General features: G+C 36.0%; 1 protein-coding gene across 3 annotated transcripts in view; it reads left to right on the top strand.

Annotated features, from left to right (window-relative positions):
- The window catches only part of LOC123530173 (uncharacterized), a 101,015-nt gene extending 79,144 nt beyond the window's left edge, over nucleotides 1–21,871 (top strand). For 2 of the 3 annotated variants that reach the window (XM_045310914.2, XM_053522144.1), the window contains 7 exons: nucleotides 2,547–2,706; nucleotides 3,513–3,653; nucleotides 4,941–5,170; nucleotides 8,617–8,752; nucleotides 16,304–16,516; nucleotides 18,772–19,002; nucleotides 20,297–21,871. In XM_045310914.2, coding sequence (XP_045166849.2) covers nucleotides 3,596–3,653; nucleotides 4,941–5,170; nucleotides 8,617–8,752; nucleotides 16,304–16,516; nucleotides 18,772–19,002; nucleotides 20,297–20,352 — 924 coding nt within the window. In that variant the 5' untranslated portion in view covers nucleotides 2,547–2,706; nucleotides 3,513–3,595 and the 3' untranslated portion in view covers nucleotides 20,353–21,871. The remainder of the gene's footprint in view (nucleotides 1–2,546; nucleotides 2,707–3,512; nucleotides 3,654–4,940; nucleotides 5,171–8,616; nucleotides 8,753–16,303; nucleotides 16,517–18,771; nucleotides 19,003–20,296) is intronic. The other variant, XM_045310913.2, reaches the window with a different exon arrangement.

The raw sequence follows: 21,871 nt of genomic DNA, 5'->3' as shown, positions 1-21,871 counted from the left end.
TGTTTCAATACGCTAAATTGCAGAAAAATATTACATTCAAGAAATGTCAGTCAGTCAATTTTATGATGTAGTATTCTATACTGCATTTTACTGTTAAAGAAATGCATACAATATTGGTCAGACTTACTTGCTCCAATGCATTAAATATTGATATTCCTCGAGAAACTTCAAATGAGTTGAATTTAACCCATGATTTTATGTAAGACAGTAAAATCTTTGGAAATATGATGTGAAAAGGTACGAGGGCACTGGTTTCAGTATGCTAAATTTCAGAAAAAAATACATTCAAGAAATGTCAGCCAGTCAAATTCATGCTTTAATGTCAAAATAGATTCATTATCAGAGATGTAATCGTTACAAATTTTTTGTATATATACCAGAAAACATTCCAAATAGAGTTCGTTGGGAATTTCCTAACAGAAATATGCAGAATAAGTTTGAACGTGACGGGACAGCGACAGTCAAAATTTATCACGCTGTCCCGGGCTAAATTATTTCAGATTTTAAAAGTTTTTAATGACATGACTCTGTTTATTCGTTTATGCAAAGATTGTAATATTTTTCCAACGGATCTTGATGTGTGCTTTTATGATCTTCACATGCAAAACACAACGCCTTCTTGATTTTTTATTTTGTTAGTGTTACTCTTGGTAACTTTCAAACTAGTGGACAAAAATTCAACTTTGACAATATAAAACAACGAAAAATGGACAATCTGTTTAATTTACATAAGTTGATTCCTATTTTTTTAATGTATTTAGCTGCTGATACCCGTTTTGAAAACACGGACGTATTATGCGACGGCGCGTGCGTTCGTCCGTCCAGCTGTCCGTCCGTCATAATTTGTGCCCGGAGCATGATTTTATAACCATTAAAATTCTTACTTTAAACTTGCCATATAGGTAGATGGCAATAAGACGATGTGCAAAGCGCATAGAAACTGACTTTTAGGTCAAAGGTCAAGGTCACAAATTGAGCTAAAAGGTTAGACTGTCCATCATATTTCGAGACCAGAGCATAACTAATCATTTAAGGTATTGACTTCATACTTAGCATGTAGGTAGGCGGCAATAAGATGAAGTACAGAGCACATGGATCAGGTCTGTATGTCCAAGGACAAGGTCACAAATTGAGCTCAAAGATCAAATCTGTCCATCATATTTCGTGTTCGGAGCATAGCTTATTAACCATTCAAGATACTGATTTCAAACTTGGCATGTAGGCATTGTGGTGATTGGATGATGTGCAGTGTGGTAGGACAAAGTGCAATGTCAAATCAGAGCATAACTTAATTTTCGTTTAGTTCCTTACCCTTTAGTATCCTGTCACCACCAACGCACACACACACCCTGCTTCTCCACCCCACCCCCAAAAAATTAAAATGTTGATTTTTCTTTAAAGTTAACGTCCGTCTTCCTCTCATATAATCCTTCGGGCATTATTTTCAATCACAACGTAATTTTTGCTGTGCGATTTTTAAGTGCAGCCAGTGCCTGGACCTTGTCAGGGTTTGCTTTCATCCAATCAATTACAAGTTTACTTTCATTTAGCAGGACTTGAATCAGCCAGTCACAGCTCGCCGTGGTTGTTTAAAGCATTAAGGTCTTAATTTTTAATTTTTGACTCGTGCAATTACATTTTATGGTTAAATATTTTCAGTTTATACTGTGGTTAGCTATATATGTATTAAATCTGTACTATTTTAAACTTAAAATATAGTTCTGTTAATACACATAAAGTTGTTAACTTTGTGTTAACATAAACTTTATTTAGTAATTGTCTGCATTTTTTAAATATAAGTTTGGGTCTAGTGAATAAATTGTCTTGTTTTGTGATTCCTGCAAGCTCTAAAAATAGCTTCCTTTTTGAGGCATTATCAATTTTGAAGCAAAATTAAAACCAAAGCATCAGTGAAATGCACAGGTTTAGGACTAAAATATTTTTGTAAGAAATAATTTAAGGGTTCATAGTTATTACGTTAAGTAAAACAGAATAGCTTAGTTAGATTGATCAGCTATATTGTAAAGCATTGGTACACAAGACATCGTTTTTAAAGCTTCCTCCATACGTAGCTACTATTTAATGTCCTGTTACATACAGATCTATTTCAAACTTTGGATTGCAAGCAAATATCTCTATGGTATCATTCATAGCACTTCCCCAACACACTTTCTCCATCAACTGTTTGTGTTTCACCATATTAGTTAATACCCCCAATCCCCCTTTACCCCCCCCCCCCCCCCCCCCCAAAACACACCACAGTGGTAAATATTTTTACTTTCATTGTTGTCTGTCAGTTTTACTTCTGAATTAATAAGTTTAAATAGATAAAGGTTTCTACAACAATATGTAATTAAGACCTACATTGACACGAAAATGGATAATAAATTACTAGTAACCTTTAAGCAAAACATATTTATTCATCTAATAATAGATAGATTCTTAAGAACAGCTGTATTGTGGTTGCCATGGCAACAATTATTGAACAATGCACTATTACAATTACTCAATATTATACACATAATTAACATAGTATTTGATTTCAGACTGATATCTCCTTGCTGCTGGTGCTGCCATTTTGACATGGGGATTTTCCTTGACACATATTGTTAAATTTGCCTTAACTTTATCATGACATCTGATTACAGCGTAACTTAATTATACGGAGAGCTAGTTGTGGTAGGCGAGTCAGACATTTCAGATTCCGTAAGTACGATTTTAAACTTCTACCTTTCTCTAGGATTAGGACTTCAAAAGAGTTATTGTGAGGGAAAGTAATCTTCTCACTAAAGAAATATAAGTAAATAATTATTTGCTTTTACCTATGACACAGGGTATTTTGAATAAAAAAAACAGTGTGACATAATCTTATTTCTAAATGTAACTTGTATCGGACTGAACACTACAAGTATATACTTTGAAATCATTAATATTCGTGGAGAACTAATTTCTGTGGATTTCGTGGTTGAGTTATTCCACGAAATGTAATCCCAAGGAACAAGTACAATTCCCATTTATATTATGTTCAAAAGTTGAAATCTACGAACTTATATCCCCACGAAATTGCCGTTTTGACCAAAACCACGAAATTTCATGACCACGAAATTAAATGATTTTACAGTATTTTTCTATTGCATAATGTGACCACTGTAGACATTTGAAGATGTTACTGTGAAATGATTTCACTGTTTTACTGTCTTGTATGTTTCCAATTTAATGGATATTTAGTTAAAAGGAAACTAAACCTCCAATGTCTGTTAAGTTCTTAAGTCCAAAAGCTCAGTAGAACCTTATTTCCTCATCAACTTCTATAGACCGCGGTAGATTTACTTTATTTTAATCACAAGAAAGTTTGCATTTGGTCACATGTCTTCTAAAAAATAATTGTTTGCTATTGATACCATGTTTCTTTGACATTGTAATTCATAACTTAACAAACTGTCAGTCTGGAATTTCTTTCATGAAAATTCATAACTTAACAAATTGTCAGTCTGGAATTTCTTTTATTTTAGGTCATTTTTACAAAATTGTGAAAAGGAGGTTGTAGCATGTGACCATATCCTTTACCTCATACCTAAATCCTCTGAAAGAGAACATGGTGAAAATCTTATTTCTTTTCTTACATGGATGTGTGCTAGAACTAGTGTTGTCCAGTAAGTATTAAGGATTTTATATGACTGTATGTGTAAGAAAGGCTTTTCCCAATCCTTAGGGACAATTTGGAATGACAAGCTAGCGTTAGCAATGTTTTTATCCATGCTGTCACGATGGTTCGGAAAGTATTTGCCTTATTCAGACAGATGTGTTGGATCTTTTCATGCTTAAATTGATATTATTGCACTATTTTCAAAGATGTTTTATAATTCAACATCACTCATAATATGACGTTAGTATGCATACATGTAGCTTATCTTTTCCATGTTATTTTTACGCTTGAAGCAGAAGAAAAAGCATATTTGAACCAAATAAACTATACATCCTCTGTATATACAGCATGGAAGGTAGATCTAGGTGTAAATATTTGTGTTATTCAAACTGTAGACTAAAGAAAGAAAAAATGTTTTCGACCAATTGGAAAAAATGTTATCGACCAATTATTTAGTTAGGAATGAGAAGTTATGACCAAATTTTATATCAAAGGCAGCTTTGATAGAACCACAATTTAGTTGCATTGTGTGTGTAATACATTGTTACTTAAAGCACACGAGTGTGAAATTCTATAAAATAATGCGAATGGCTTTTACGATGGACGAAAATCTGTGGAAACCTTAGAAAATGTCTGATAACTCTCGTAATGTGTAATAGATTTGAAGACTGTCAGGTGTGGTGTTCTTTCGAAAGCACTCTCGCTAGATTGCACTCACCCTGTGTTCCGTTCGTGTTTTCAGGTGACTCTGAGTTTTTGACATTTTATTCCTGGTGTTTATTTTATATATAGGAGATATTTTTAAAAGATACGCTTCTGGGGGTCTTATATATAGAATTTCAGACTCCTGCGCTAAAAGTGAATCTTTTTTTAGTTTGTAACTTCAGTTACGAATGAAACATAAAAAACTTTTCACTAAACTTATGTATTAACTTGTGTACTTATGTATCTTGCACAATTGCATTTTTGTTTTCTTTGGTCAAGGTCATTGTTAAGGATGCATTTAAAATATAAAAAAAAATGTTCTACTCAATAACTAGTAATTTCTGTTAAATGAGGTACGTTTATTAAATATATGTAAGCTGTTTCAGCTAAATAACATTAGTAAGGATTAAGATATTGGGACCAAAATGACATTTGGTGCTTTGTTTGGCAGATAATGCTTATTCCCATCCAGCTTCTATCCCCTCACTTCCACACATTAGACCAACTCACTTTCCGCTAGAAAATGCAGGGGTCAAATTCACTACACATACACAAATATATTTCATTTTGATGGAAATGTTTTTTTCAGGATTAGATCTTGCTCTCACTAGCAGCAGTTGTGGGGATGACTATAAAATAAAAGATATAAATGAGGAAGCTTATGTGACGTATAATGGAGGATGGTTAGGCCAAGACGAGTGTAGAGTAGAGTTCGTTAACTATCAAGAAGATACCAAGCAAACCTGTATTAAACCAATTAACTTCAAGATTGGGTGTACTACAAAAGTGGAATACAGCCACTTTTCTAAATATTCAGAGGTTTTTATTATTTTATCTCTTTAAAAATCAGTTGAGATGTTATTTAATACTAAAGAAAATATAGTAATTATATCTTCCACTCTTTGTGGAACATGCAACTGCTTTGTTTTTAGCTCACCTGTCACAAAGTGACAAGGTGAGCTGTTGTGATCGCGCAGCGTCCGTCGTCCTTGCGTGCGTGCGTCCGTGCGTAAACTTTTGCTTGTGACCATCCTAGAGGTCACATTTTTCATGAGGTCTTTATGAAAATTGGTCAGGATGTTTCACTTGATGATATCTAGGTCAAGTTCGAAAGTGGGTCACGTGGCAATCAAAAACTAGGTCAGTAGGTCTAAAAATAGAAAAACATTGTGACCTCTCTAGAGGCCATATATTTCACAAGATCTTCATGAAAATTGGTCAGAATGTTCACCTTGATGATATCTAGATAAAGTTTGAAACTGGGTTATGTGCCATCAAAAACTAGGTCAGTAGGTCAAATAATAGAAAAACCTTGTGACCTCTCTAAAGGCCATATTTTTCTTGGGATCTGTATAAAAGTTGGTCTGAATGTTCACCTTGATAATATCTAGGTCAAGTTTGAAACTGGATTACGTGCGTTCCAAAACTAGGTCAGTAGGTCTAAAAATAGAAAAACCTTGTGACCTCTCTAGAGGCCATACCTATGAATGGATCTTCATAAAAATTGGTCGAAATGTTCATCTTGATGATATCTAGGTTAGGTTTGAAAGTGGATCACGTGTCCTCAAAAATTAGGTCAGTAGGTCAAATAATGAGAAAACCTTGTGACCTCTCTAAAGGTCATATTTTTCATGGGATCTGTATGAAAGTTGGTCTGGATATTTATCTTGGGGATGTATAGGTCATGTTTAAAACTGGGTCAACTGCAAGCAAAAACTAGGTCAGTAGGTCTTAAAATAGAAAAACCTTGTGACCTCTCTAGAGGCCATACTCTTGAATGAATCTTCATGAAAATTGGTCAGAATGTTCATCTTGATGATATCTAGGTCAAGTTTGAAACTGGGTCACGTGCCATCAAAAACTAGGTCAGTAGGTCAAATAATAAAAAAACCTTGTGACCTCTCTAGAGGCCATACTTTTCATGGGATCTGTATAAAAGTTGGTCTGAATGTTCATCTTGATGATATCTAAGTCAAGTTTGAAACTGGGTCAACTGCGATCAAAAACTAGGTCAGTAGGTCTAAAATTAGAAAAATCTTTTGACCTCTTTGGAGGCCATATTTTTCAATGGATCTTCATGAAAATTGTTCAGAATTTTTATCTTGATGATTTCTAGGCCAAGTTCAAAACTGGGTCACATGAGCTCTAAAACTAGGGCACTATATCAAATAATAGAAAAAACGACGTCATACTCAAAACTGGGTCATGTGGGAACAGGTGAGCGATTCAGGACCATCATGGTCCTCTTGTGTTGGTAGGGCTGTCAGTCCACTAATCCATCAATTGATCATCTGGTTTCCAATCAGTCAGTGGATAGTAGGCTACTATTTTCGTCATCTACATCTTTTAAACTTATCAGGAAATTCCCTGTGGTCAACATGTAACCCTTGTTATTAGGATTCAGTAGGTCACAGAAAAAGGTCACACTGATCTCTAAAATGGAAATTGCTTCTGATCAGTAACTGGAGAAAGTTTTGGGGTTTTGACATTTAAGTCTGTGGTATGATTGGCTGTGTTATGTAGATTACCTTTATTTAAGTCAGTAAATCTAATGTCAAGGTAACAGCAGTCTCTTTAAAATTGCCTACAATGCGCAGATGGAATACTACAGGAGCATTAATTTTACATCTGGAGTTTTAGAAGTTTTATCACTTCATGAACTGACTGTGAGTTACAACAAAAAGAAATGTACTTATTATGTTTTCACTCCTTTTTTTCAAAGAAGTGGTTGAATACTTTAAATTAATTCAGTTTATGTCGGTTTGATTTCCGGTTGTGCCGTCAGTAGACTATTTGGTTTCCTTCCAGTAACTGTTAGGTCAAAAATCAAAATTACAGTAACCTCTTCCCTGAAAATGGATTATACATGCAGAACGCTGGGGCCTTAGGCTCTCAAATTTCTTAGCAGTGTTCATACAGTCTTAAAGTACTCCTTAACCCTTACCATGCTGGACACGATTGATTCTGCCTTTACGACCAGTGCAGATTATGATCAGCATGCACATCCTTGCAGTCTGATCAAGATCTGCACCGTCGCTATTCAGTCAGTATCTTTTCATTACAGAAATTTAACAGGTTAAGGATTAATTTGATTTTGATTTTTTATGAAAAGCCTAAAATGTGAAAAGGTCCTGGAAAGAAATAAAATATATTCATGATTCTTAAATGTGCTTTAAAAGTTAAAACGTCATTTAATTTACTGAAATTTTGTTATTTGTATTAACTGCGTGATGAAACATTGAAAAACAAGCATCTGGTGACCTTATTTATAGATATGTTATACCTGTCAGGGTTAAACTAAAAATGGAACGAAAACGCTGGTTCCTAGCTTGTGCATTCTTCATTGCATAAAGTTTGCACCCAGCAATTTCCAGTCTTCCATTTCTAGTTGTCAAATCATAAAATATTGGAGGAGGATGACAATAATCTGGAACAAAGTTTTGATATTGCCGGCAAGATTATTGCTTGTAACAGAATAGTTAACAAATAGTAATTAAATAAATCACCTCTGTTTTTAGCTCGACTTTACGAAGTATGGAGAGCTGTCCTACTCGACCCGGCGTCGTTGTCGGCGTCGGCGTTTCCGCGTCAGCACCTTGGTTGAAATTTTGATACACTTTCCCTTTAACACTGTAATTACTTCATGGATTTTTTTTCAACTTAAAATAGTTATTCCTCCTCGGCATGCACATCATATGGCACAAGGGACATAACTCCCGCTCAATATTTTATTAATTATCCCCCGTTTAACAAGAATTTCAGGTTAAAGGTTTGGTGCACTTCCTCTCTATCTCGGTTATTAATAAATGGATTTGATTCAAACTTAAAATGTGTGTTTCACATCATTACCCACAGAATATGACATAGGGTCCATAAGTCTTGCGTTAATATTCCATAATTTATCCAGATTTTAATAAGAATTTTCAGGTTTAAGTTTGGATGCACTTTCACTTTTTCTCTATTATTACCAAACATATTTTATTCAAACTTAAAATAGTTGTTCCACATCATCATGCAACTGATATCACACAAGAGCCGTAACTCTTACATCAATATTCCTAGAATGATGCCCCCTTTTTACTTAGAATTTGAGTTTAAAGTTTCAAATAGTCAAATGCTCAGTCTTTGGACAGATGTTGTTGACATTTCAGTTCACAGTAAAGCATTTATTTATTTAATTCTTAGACAAAACCACGGGATATCTTTCCGATTAGATTAGTGATACACATGCATGAAAGTGCTATTTTTTTTTCTTGTCATTTCAGAAGCTATATACTTGTCGAAATGCTTCTTTTGAAGAGTGGTGTGGACCAATTGGGACAACCGATTTTTATTTAGTGATACGAACATCTGGGGGCAATTTTTACGATGATATCAAAATGCATGTGTACTTGAAATACTGTGAGTATTGAGCTGTTATTAAAACAAAACATTTTTGACGCGAGGACGCTTAAATTTACTTTGAATAACTTGTCCTTCACAATTGTTGGTGTATAGAAGTTTTTAATTTGAAGAAGCCATGCAGCTGGCTTATAAAATGTCGGTAGGTCTTAACCAGATGTTGATATAATATCCGAGGGGCACCTTGGGTTTACCTCTACCACCAACATCTGTAAAGTCGCTATGTAATCTATAATTGTGTCGGTGTGAGGTTATACAATAATTGCCAAACAAGTTTGACTGGCCTCTTTATCAAAATTCAGTTAATAGTTATAAAAATGCCTAGTGCAGACCAAGATCAGCCGCACATCTGTGCAGGTTGATCTTGGTAATCTGCTGTTCAGTAAATTTTCAGTGAACACCCCTCCGAATAATAAATAATACTTTGCATGATTGACAAGTCGGTAATAGATATTTAGCAGGGTTAAGGTTAAATATGTTAGTGTGTGTCATCCGATTTTTAACGTTGACATTTTCTTTTAAAATATTACAATGTTAACGCAGCTTTACATGTAAACGATAAACGATTAAGTAGTGTAAGCAAAGGTGAAGATATAGGTGCCTTGTTAGGTCAGTAGAAAAACAAAAGAAAGCCAGTTAAGAATGTCAAGGCGCAGTAAATGTTCCACTTGAAATTTTGACAGAACGTCTTATGTTTCTCTATTTCTGCATTTAGCTTGCTAAGTCCTCGATTCCATCATCCCCAGCTGGAATTGAATTAAACTTCAAAGATGCCTTGTTGTGTATTTATTGGCAAATTTTAGTACTTCTTGTTCAACATATCTCCATCTCGACTTTATGTGCACTACTCAATCACATCATATGTGGTCCACTCGCTTAGCTCTAAAGGGAGAGCGCAGATCTACGAGTCAGCCCGTGCGGGGCATATGTTCTTCGTGACGATATGATAAAAGTCATTTTGTCTGAAATCATTCGTCCTCAACTACTTATACATATGGGAATGTTGGCAGTTACTTGCGGAAAACAGGTTTGTGCTGGAAAGGTTTACTGCAAGCCGTTACATAACAAAAAATAAACAAAAATACAGCTTGTGTGATCTTCTTCTCCTTCACTACTATGCCATCACATTATCACGGGTTCGCACACATGTTTAGTAATCACAAACATTTTTAAAACGTTTTGGTGATTGGGTTGTACATGAAGTACTAGTGACGGCTGCAATTTGTCTGATGTGTTAGCTTGAGCGATGTGAATATGAAGGGATATGCACATCTTATCAGTATAGAGCAAAAGCATGTGTCGTCACATTCGATTTAAACTAATTACGATTGTACATACATGTATATGACGCTTGGACCACATTGATCTATTGCAGCGAATTTCCTTTCAAGCAGTTATTGAAAGTGCACGGGTGGTAAACGCGCAATTCAATACCCGCTGGGAATTCGCTTAAACAGGTTAGATGTCAGATATAGTCAACATACACACTGTGTTTGCTTTTCCATGTGACATAAATATAACTTCGGAGGCCAGGGATGCGCAAATATAAAACGGGTTGCGCGACGTCCGGTGATGGTGTTGCGCGTAAAAAAGACGAAATTCAGGTACACCGTAGGTAAAGTGATAGATTTGCACAGTGTGACGCAATTACGAATGTTCGGCACAAATATGATAAAACATCATACGTGCGAATTATCTGGTTTGTGATTTATGATTCGAACCTATTTTCATAAAAACTCCGGCGACACGAAGCGTGCAAAAAAGTTTGAAATAGACAAAAATGCCAGTTTCTGATCTCTTGTGCCTTATTTTAGGACATCAACTGACACACAGTAGCGGATATCACATTTATTCGTTCCAAACCCTGCTTATGGGGGCGTAATGTACGCATATGTTGGTACTTATAAATGTATCTTTGTAGTAGATAGTATTGTCTAAATTATTTTAAGAAGACTAGGACCATGATTTGAACTCAGTGGGAGATAATGAAATACCGGTGTTGTATCATTGTCCCTACCAAGTGGTAAAGTGGACCTCAGAAATGTTATCTTGTTGCAAACACGGCAAAGGGAATGTTTGTCTTTCGCCGTTCAATAGATGATAAGTTATGTTCAGCCCGGCGTTGGTCGCAAATTGCAAGGCAAAGTACACTAGCTACAAATTAGTTTCCTTGGCAAAATAAATAAATGAAAATAAAGGAAAGATCAAAGGCCTGAAGGGCCTGAGTCGGCTAATGATTGATGTACTGACAGTATAGTCTACCAGTTTCAGTTTGTTTTTAGTTTTTTTCTTAAAATTTCATAACACAGCTCGATATTTACCCAAAATATTATATCCGGATACGATTACACTTTTCTCCAGTTTCAACAATATTGTTTACAAATTGTGATGATACGAAGACATTTAGCAGCAATTGGCAGTATCTGACATTGAAGTTTACGGTTAAATTACATCTTATTTAAATCTTTTCATAAAAAAGTTGTTTCGTTTCGTGAAAGCAGCCAAACATAGACGATCTACTTTCGATTTCAAAAACTACAAGAAAATACAATTTAATGTTTCGCCGATTTGTTTATTTCTCGAAAAATAAGAATTAAAATCATTTTTAGTATCAGTAGTAACTAAACAAACCAGTAAGAGCTTCTTCTTCCGATAATTTATCCGTTTACTGACTGCAAAATTCAACCCACGCAAAGTTTATAGGACATACGATGCGTGTTTACGTTCAATGTGGGAGAATTAAGGCTGATCGGCTGTGTTACCTAACGCATCCAGACGATTCAGATTTTGTTTTTAAAAAAGCATTGTGTGCGTTTCTGTAATTTTATATACGTTTTTATACGCTTAGAAATTATTAGACATGCGTATTTGCATTATTTCTATACGTAATTTACGCTAATACGCATCTTATCTGGAGCCCTGTGGAACTATTTTTTGTTTTTCGCTGGATGTTACCCAAGCTTTGTAAGCCTGCGCAATTCTTAAAATGCACATTTATGCTTAATGAGTTACATTCGAGTATTGCACAATTACAAGTCATAAATATGGCAGATTACATCGTATATTGGTCATAGCAAAGGGAATTGACACAACTTAACTTCATTCATGCAGTGAACTGTTTGAAGTTTGAGAAATCTAATGGAACTACATCTCTTCACGTGTTATTCGGTCCATTTAGAGAATCGCTGAACAGCAAGGACTCGTCAAAAGGCTTTCAGCCTTTAGCCGACTCAAAAAATGACATCATAAACGTATTAGGGTCGAAAAATGTCTATTTGACTATATAATGTAAACGAGCAACTCCATTCCCGAGGCATCACTCTATTCCGGATGATTTTTTTTTTGCAAATCCTTTCCCCAAAAGCAGCATTTTATTCAAGTATATGTAATATTAAAAATTGTTTACATGTGTGTGATCATCAGAAGCGTAACATTTCCGAAACGTAGGCAAACATGTTAGGAAACGGGCATTTTTCATGATTCCATACATTTTTACTGTTCGTGCCAGAGCTTTCGTGATAACAGAACCGATTCTTACATTGAACACCAGGTATGTAACGCAAATGATCTTTATTCATTTTTGTGTCGGATAGCATTTTATTTTTAAATCCCCCGCCACAAATGGTGGGGGGTTATAGGAATGGTCTCCGTCTGTCCTTCCGCCCGTCCTTCCGTCTGTCCGTAACACTTTCGTGTCCGCTCCATATCTCCTAAACCCCTTGAAGGATTTTCATGAAACTTGGGTCAAATGACCACCTCATCAAGATGATGTGCAGAACCCATGAGTCAGCCTTGTCGGCTCAAGGTCAAGGTCACAACTGAAGGTCACAGGTTTTAGCCTTCCATTTTGTGTCTGCTCTCTATCTCCTAAACTCCTTGAAGGAATTTTATAAAACTTTGGTCAAGTGATCACCTCATCAAAACAATGTGAAGAACTTATGAGTCAGCCATGCTGGCTCAAGGTCAAGGTCACAACTTAGGGTCAAAGGTTTGAGCCTTCCATTTTGTGTCCACTCTGTATCTCGTAAATCCCTTGAAGGATTTTCATCAAACTTGGGTCAAATGATCACCTCATCAAGAACTCATGAGTCAGCTATGTCAACTCAAGGTCAAGGTCACAACTCAAGGTCAAAGGTTTGAGCTCTGTATCTCCTAAACCCCTTGAAGGATATTCTTGAAACTTGGGTCAAATGATCACCTCATCAAGTCATTGTGCAGAATTTATGAGTCAGCCATGTCAGTTCAAGGTCAAGGTCAAAGCTAAAGGTCAAAGGTTTACCCTTTCACTATCCATAGCAGTGGCGGGGGATTTAGCTGTCTTACAGACTGCCTTGTTCGAATACTTCCTTACATGTGTCATTATCAACGAAAACAAAACCCCACCTACCTCGCCTCGATATTGTATACATTGATGCACAACTCCGTCTCCGGAAGTCGTGCAACCCATTTTAAGCGTATTCCCAGAATTGGATTGCGCGTTTACCACCCGTGAAGCGTGATTTACTGTATTAACATACTAAAACAAAGTTGTTGTCACCCAAACAAAAATGACACAATAAACACTGTCAATAAACACCAACAAAACCATGTTCAACAAGGAAGTTGTTAGTACGATAAACACTGTCATAACCATGTTCCAATTTCACATGCAAATGGCTAATGGATCGCAAATTAACATAAATGTGCCATTTAACAACGCATAACAAGCCGTTAATGGATTGCATAATAGATCGCTAATGGTTCGCACTGGCATTGTGGATTTCCTCATGGAACGCACAATAGATTAGTTAATGGAATGATTGATGTATTGCTTAATGGAACGATCAATAGGTCGCTTAACGGTACGCATAAAATATCGCATAATTGATCGCTTAATGGAATGCATTTGATCAAACAGATGCACCTCAAACGACAGACTATACTCAATTGAAACCATTCAGTTTTTACAAATTGTTTGCGACTACGGTGTGGCCTGGATTTGCAGAGATGTACAGTAACTGTTGAAAGCAAACCTTTCTGTTAAAAGTATTCAAGCATTGTTACAGTAATAATAACTTTGTTTAAACTGAACAAAATAAGTAATTTAAGTTATACTTAAATATGAAAATAAGGGTTAAATTGTGTTTAAACGTTGAAAGAGTATTTCAATGCAATTTTGCTTGGAACATTTAATTGCTCTATGTTTACAGAAAACTGATGAAATGTTTGATCACATATGGTAGGGTCGTACACCAAATCACACAATAATAAAACAATGTGTTGATTTCGGCCTGTGGAATGGTGATCTACTCCTGAATTAAGACTTATGTATGTTCATTGACGTTCAACGGTGGAATAGCGTCTAACAATATGGCCCAAATTATCCCACAGGTGTTTCAGATCTGGGTTTTTGGCAGGACAGTCTTTAATAAATATTATTGTACTGAAGAAATTCACAGTATCTCTAACGTAATGGTGTGTGACGTTACTCTGTTAGCAAAGAGTGATATTGCCATCAATTTGAAACAATGGAATGACGTGATTTGCATTTAAATTCATTCCGATCACGACAAGAGGTGTGCAATACCATGCGCAATGCCTGCCTAAACCAAGACGGAACTTCCACCCACAAAACGATCTCGTTCAAGTAGACGGCAGTCGGAATAGCGTTCATTTCTTCTACTATATACTTGAAGCCTGGCATCACTTCTATGAATGGCAAAATCCCGACTCCCTCGGAGAAGAGAACGCTATTTTATTGTTTGGTTAACTAGCGATGGTGTATACGTGCCCAGTTAACACGATTTATGCATCGAAGTCATAAAACATCTAACGTAAAGACGACATCCACCTAGACCACCCTCGCGCAAACGATTGTGTACAGTATTTGTTATGTGTACCAGGGGTGTTAGCAGCAGTGGCAGTAGCAGTTTGGAAACGATTGCGTAGTGGGTGTTCATAATATAGTGGTCTTGCCCAGGCATCGTGACGCGGACGTCGTGGTAAATTTTCCGTACGCCATGTTGCTAGAACTGCCAACAACCCTAGCAACATCATTCGTCGCCATACCAGCATTAAGCATGCCAATGGCACATTCATGTAAAATAGGTGAAATTCCAGGCATTTAAAAAACAATGAAAACTGAAACAATTTCATTTTTGTGAACGTCTTTCCTTATTGACAACAAAGTCAATACATTTAGACTGAAAAGTTTGATTTTGTGAATACGGATTGCGCTGATTCCTGCATGCACGAGGAAATCGAGATCAGCGTTTTCTTTCTTGTGTTTTGGTTTTATTTAAAATATTGTCGTCAGTCCGAACAAATATAGGCCATTTGACTTGTTGATTTTTTATAACATTAAAAATTATGATCAAAGAGATTCAGTTTTACACAATTCAACCTTAGTGAAATATGGATAAGGCAAAGAGAATGCTTTAGATAGTTTCCATATAATGTATGTTTGTACAGTACGCCACCTAGCACCGGCTTATGCGGAACTCTATTACACATATGTTGAATGGACTCCATGATCCCAAAGGACCAGAAAATATAACAACACTGAATACTAGTACGGGGAAACTAAGCATTCTAAGAATTCCAAACTTTATAATATTACGTTAAATTAAATAAAATATTGGAAATCTGTCATATACTTTCAATTTCAATAAAATAGAAATCTTTAAATCAATCACAACACAAACATGCGTTTTATTTATAATGAATTGTATATATAAAGAAAATACCTGCAGTATGCATATAACTTATTGTGAATCATACATATAGAGAGGTAAAATCCTTCTAAATGACACACTACAAGTGAAAATCTCCCTTCAAAATCATGACCCAGTAATGGAACATGTTACATTAGCGATCTATTATTTCTTGATTGTTAAAATGGACCGCTATTGGAACGAACAAACACCGAAAAAGCGGATGTAATGTGTTTTGACAGTGATTACAAGAACAATTAATATTTGTTTGGGCAGATCTTTCTTTTCTTTTCCACATCTAGATTCAACAGCAAGAAAGACCCATCTGCATTCTTTTGCAATTCATCTTCGGATGAAACTACTGTTCCTGAGCATGCAATAAAATCACATTACAGAAGGACAGTGATTCTACTCAGGTGCCCGCCCGTGATAAAATCATGCCATGGGTTTTCCATCACCCTCGAAAGCTTAAAAATCTCTAAGATCTCCAATTGTGTCGGTATTACGTTAGAATCACTTACTAGTAGTTACATCAGTTTTGATGTTGACCGTCAGAGAAATGCGTTTAAGCAACTGTAAAATGATCTGTTGAAACTTCGTTTGCCGAATTTGAAAGTGTTTTTTTTTTCTCGATTGACTCCATTTATGTGATCTGTGTTTGCAATTGACAGCATATGCAGTCTCATGGAATGGACCGTTGCGACATTTTTGCATACGAAAATAAAACTTCTTTATGTACAAAAACACTGCGAACGTAAATACGAGAACGCATTTGCGCAAGGGATTTCTTTAACAGGGTTATGCTGTAAATGTGTAGCATCGAGTTTCAAAATCATCGGTATGATTTTCTTTATTTCAGACCTAGGCTCTGATGATGGAACGTTGCCGGCTGCGGCCGGCAGAAATTTAACTGGTGCCGTTATAGTAACTGCACTAGTACCGATAGTCACGTTACTTGTGATCGTATGTATTGTCAGTCTTATAGCTTGTATAGCTTGTAGAGTACTGCGGCGTCGGAGAATGCAGTCATTCCAAAGAACTCCTTTTGTGAACCAGACGGGTGGACAAACTGGTAAACTGTTTGTAATTTGTTATAATCTATTTTATACAAAGTACATAGATGTACTCTAATTTGATGTCAGCGTCTGCGTTGGTTAAAGTTTGATGCACTTATCAAGGACGTAGGAGCTGGGGCGGCAGGGGCGGCGCCCGCCACCCCAATATTTCGAGGAGCGGCGAAATGCCGAACTCGTAAATTTCTGAAAAGGCTAGAAAATGTAATTGAAAATAAATACAGCGGTCTTCCATTGATCATGAAGTGCATCGGCGACTGATATGTACACAGAATGTTGTCATATCGCTGACACCTTCCTAGATCACCTTGGTGACAGGGTATTGTACAAAATCGATAATCCGCAACGACCAAGGTCGCTGTATTTTCACGCCCCGCAGACTCGGATTATAGGCAATACATGAATTAATAAAAGTTAAACGTATTTAATTGCTTACTGCCGAACAGATTATAGACACTTATAATTAATGTTGTGTCTCAAATTCTGCCGACAAAGGTAAGTATCTTGAGTAAATCACAAATGCAAATCGGGATCTTTAGATGACTTTTCATAAAATTTATGAAATTAAATATTTTGACACTTAAACATATTGTTCGAAATATCAAAGAAACCAAGCTTAATGATTTAATTCAATGCATCAAATGTAGAAAAACCCTTTTGCAGATCTAGTTAAATTAACAAGTATTACAGCTTCTACACAAATATTTAAAAGGCTAATCACCCTCGCAATTTTGCATTTCCAAATCGATCATTTGGTAAAAAGAACGTTCATTCAACCCTCAATGGTTCAAAGAAAACAATGAATTGCGTTTTACCTTTATAATGCCATTTAATGACTAAAATGCTATAAGGATTAGATTACCCCTTTAAGTCAGGGTCTTGGGCTCGATCCCCTACTTAGACATTACTGGTTTTACCCTGGCAAGACATTGTCCGTATCTAACATCGTACCGCCATTGCAGTGTTTAAACATAGTAAACTGTAATTAGGGGTGAAAACTCGAAAAAAAAACGAGTATGTTCAACAGATACTGAGCAGTCCAAGAAGTCGCCAGATTGCACCATTTACTGTAGCTATATGCAAAATTTTCCCGGGGCCATCCGGACCCCTTTCATACGAGGGGGGGGAGGGGGACACCCCCTCCCAAACCCACCCTCTCTGCCGCCCCAATGCTCAAATCATCCCTACGCCCCTGCTTATATGTCAGCTATTTCTTGATGGATTGACTTTAAATTTAAAATAGGTATTACTCATCATCACCCACTTTATATGACACAACGGCCATAACTCGAATATATCATTCTTAATGCCCATTTTTACATAGAATATTCCTGGTTAAAGTTTTGATGCACTTCATCTCTGTTATTGCCGCAAGGATTTGATTCAAACTCAAAACAGTTGTTTCTTATTAGCGCAGGCATCGTATGACATAAAGGTTATTACTCTGACATCAATATTTAATGAATTGTGACCCTTTTTCCGTTGAATTTATGGTTAATGTTCATGCACGTTCCCTATATTGCTCTTATTTCTGAGCGGATTTAATTAAAAATTACAATAGTGTATCAACATACCGGTATATGAAACAAGGTTCGTAATTCTTGCCCCAGCATTTCATGATTTATCATTATTTCAGGTTAAAGTTGTAATGCACTTTCACACTTTCACACTATCTAGGTTTTTCCTAAATGAATTTGATTCAGACATAATGTAGGCGCTCCACATCATAATGGAAAACAGAAATATTACACGAATTCTCTCTCTCTCTCTCTCTCTCTCTCCCTCTCTCTCTCTCTGCTTTTAAAGCTCTAGTTTCCTCAGATATTCTTTATTCCCACTATCTAGCATCGAAATAGGTAAGGGTGCTGTTTCTTCTGACAGCACTTTAGCTCACTAGAGCACAAAGTATATGGGAAGATATGCACTTTTTTCAAAAGAAATAAGAAATATCTAGTTATAGGTCTTATGGCGACAGATCAGGTTTTGATGGTGGAGGAATATCCAACCTGTCCTGCCAGATGACAAAACCTGTACTCTTTTAGAACCATCGGCCTTTCTTAAGCAAGGTTTAGAACCGACATGGGTTAGCGGTAAATGGGCGACCTAACTCACTCGAACATTGAAAGTTAAATACCATTCTTTTTTACTGGTTACCATTCTATCGTGCTTAAATTAAAGAACATTATTCTATTACTGCCTTTGACTAATTACCTTTCTGACTTGCTTCTGTTCATGAATTATAGTTACGTTTCAGGACAAGGTAATGTAACTCAAACACAGCCATTGACTGGTTACAACTCTGCACAACCATCCCAGTTCCAGTCGACAGTCCAAGGTGGTTACCAGTTCCACCCCATGCAACCTGCCTATCCAGTTCCTCAACAGCAGGGATATAGTCCAGTGACTGGTAATCAGCCTTTCGCCCAGACAGACATTGGACGTCAGAGCCCTTTAGATGTACAAAGAAGTTTTCCAAATCCATCAGGTAATTTCATTGACTATTATTAAGGTATCAATTTATTTTTTAAACTACGATAAGTACTGATAACGACGTATGCAAGTCGTTGCCGTTTATTGAGTTGTTAATTATATATGAACGTTAACGACATAGAGTAAACTGACGTTAAAAGTGGCATTACATGTATATGGCTGTCCAGTAACCAGCTATTTTACCTGCTTCAGTTTTTTGACCAGGGTTGCAGGATTCGGTTCGATGCAGTTCTGTTTTAGTGAGATATTTGATAAGTAGTTATAACCAAACCATATGGACGCTTGACTACAAGTATATGAAAATAACGACCTATTGTCTATCCATATTTCAGTTACATTTTTTTATGCATGTATTTTTTCTGCACAGTTTTTGTGGTGGGGTTGGTATGGGAGTAGCATCGTCTTCCAGCAGTATTTTGTTTACGTAATGTAGCTTACAACTGCTCTACATGTATCAGAGGTGGAGGACGAATGATTTCAGAAAAACTGTCTTCTATCAAATCATCAAAAAGAATTACGCCTTCTTGGGAATCAAAATCAGACACCACAATTCATAAACCTGCGCTCTCTTGAAGATTATAAGCTTAACGGACGGGCTTACATTTTACTGCAGATATCTTAGGTTCACAGTTTAAGATAAAAATATTACAATCAACACGTTAATTAACTGATTAAATGTCATAGGAAATATTTTACGTATTATGAGCATTTATGGTTGGACCCTAGAAAAAGATGGTCACTAGGTCAGCTAAAAGTTACAAAAGCAGTAAACAACAGCGGCTAGGTTTGCCGCGATTTGGTCTTTAACTGTCAAACGTCATAGGATGATTGCCTGTGGTCATTGTTCGATGCTACAGCATTTGCAGTCAACTGGTTCAAGGTTAAAGTCACAGGTACTTTCAGGCAAAAAGTGATAACTGGTTAGTAACTGCAGAGTGACAGGCAAATTTCATACAATGATTGCCTCTCGGCAGTAGATGGTGCCTTTTATTTCAATCACTCATTAGGCCGAATGTCAATGACATGGTTTTTTATCAATAACTATAGAATGATTTGGACTATGGCTGTTCATTGCACGACTGGCTATGTTCCCATTTATTTTGAGTGTCAGGAGCTCAAGGTCACATTACTGAGGCTGAAATGATTTATGATATTTAGTTTTGACCTATAGCGTTCCTTATGACATATTTGTGTATGATTTGTAAATTTTAGCTCCTTTGGGCAAAGGTAATAAATTTTGTCGGCCGAAGGACAGATTATAATATTTGTCAACCTTTTTTCTATTTCAGTTCCACTAAATGCCAACGTAGATTCCCCGCCAGCCTATGAAAGTGTTACGAAGTAATCTTTCATTGAAGTTAATACCTGCAGGTAGTATAAAGGCCTCCAAGAAAGACTTCATTCGCTCAACAAACTAATAATGTACCCAACATATTTAAATAAATATTTTTGAAATCGTCTACTGCAATATAGTAATGTTTTGTGTTTCAAACATTGGGCAAGTTGTAATATTTATGTAATCGTCTACTGCAATATAGTAATGTTTTGCGTTTCAAACATTGTGCGAGTTGTGTATACCCTCGGGCATGAAGCGGTTGCACTGTCCGTTTGTCTGTTCATCTGTACAAGTCAGATTACCCTACAAATCACATTCATAACCAAGTTTGATTCATACTCACTCTGACCAGACCTACAGAAATGACCTTCACCTCCAAACTTATAACAGTTTTTGTCCCACAAACAACATAAATATCCCAATTTTAATACTTCATAAACACCCTCAAAAGACATTGTAACAAAACCTACAAAATGACCTATACAGGTGATCTTCACCGTCATATAATGCCAACCTTTAGACTTAAAGGCTTAAAAAAATCTTTGGTCATACGACCGGGGATATGATTACGCACCTCCTTGTTGTTATCAAGAAATAAATGTAAATGCGTTGTAAATAAGTGCTAAAACTTTGTTCTGTGGCAAATTATATATTGAATAGTTCGTGATGAGGGTTTATGTATATATGAAAGCTAACTATCGGCACAAAACGAAAGGATTTCATACAAATAATACCATTGATGGGACAAAAGAGGCAAAGTTCGTGCCTCCTGCTAAATAGTCTTAAAATAAGATGCTAACGGTTTAATTAATCGTTTATGTGTTCTTATAATCTATGTTATGCATAAAAGAAATTTTACCTTGGGTAAACTATCGTACCCATTCAGATTATTTAAAAATTCTTCATCGATCTTCGGTACCTAGTTGTTTCACCCGATTATGCACGCAAGCAGCCAGAGCAAATTTTGCTTTACCACTTTTAACCTTCATTAAAACATGTGGTCAGTCTACATTTGTATAGTTGTAGTTGTGTTTTTTATTCAAGCTGTATTTTATTACTAAAATAATTATAATATTGGTATTGTTACTACAATGTAAATGTCATTGAAAAATATATGTTGGTATATTCACAGTGCATTAGAATGAAAGAAGAACATACTCGTTTGCAAATAGATAAATACATTTGCAGTGTTACACATTCCTTGAGTATTGACTGGTTGATTTTATTTTAATGAAAGTTTTAAATCCAGAGTCGAGCACTGACAAAGTGTGCTGTCTTACGGGCAGCTCTTATTTAAAACGCTGCTTACAAACTTAATTATTTTAGATAAAAGTAGTACTATCATTTGTTTATAAATTTATGTTGATAAATGTATGTGGTTAAAAAAAGAGAGTTATTACAAAACTCAATATATAAATCGTCTGTCCATAGTTTGCGCTATATGCCCGTACTATATTAAATACGTGTTTACTGGGATAATAAGTCAAAAATTTAAATATTGAACGATGAAAATTATTTTTTGATATCA

The sequence above is a fragment of the Mercenaria mercenaria genome, chromosome 13, assembly GCF_021730395.1.
Source record: "Mercenaria mercenaria strain notata chromosome 13, MADL_Memer_1, whole genome shotgun sequence".
Lineage (NCBI taxonomy): Eukaryota > Metazoa > Mollusca > Bivalvia > Venerida > Veneridae > Mercenaria > Mercenaria mercenaria.
This window is presented reverse-complemented; position numbering and strand designations above follow the sequence as displayed.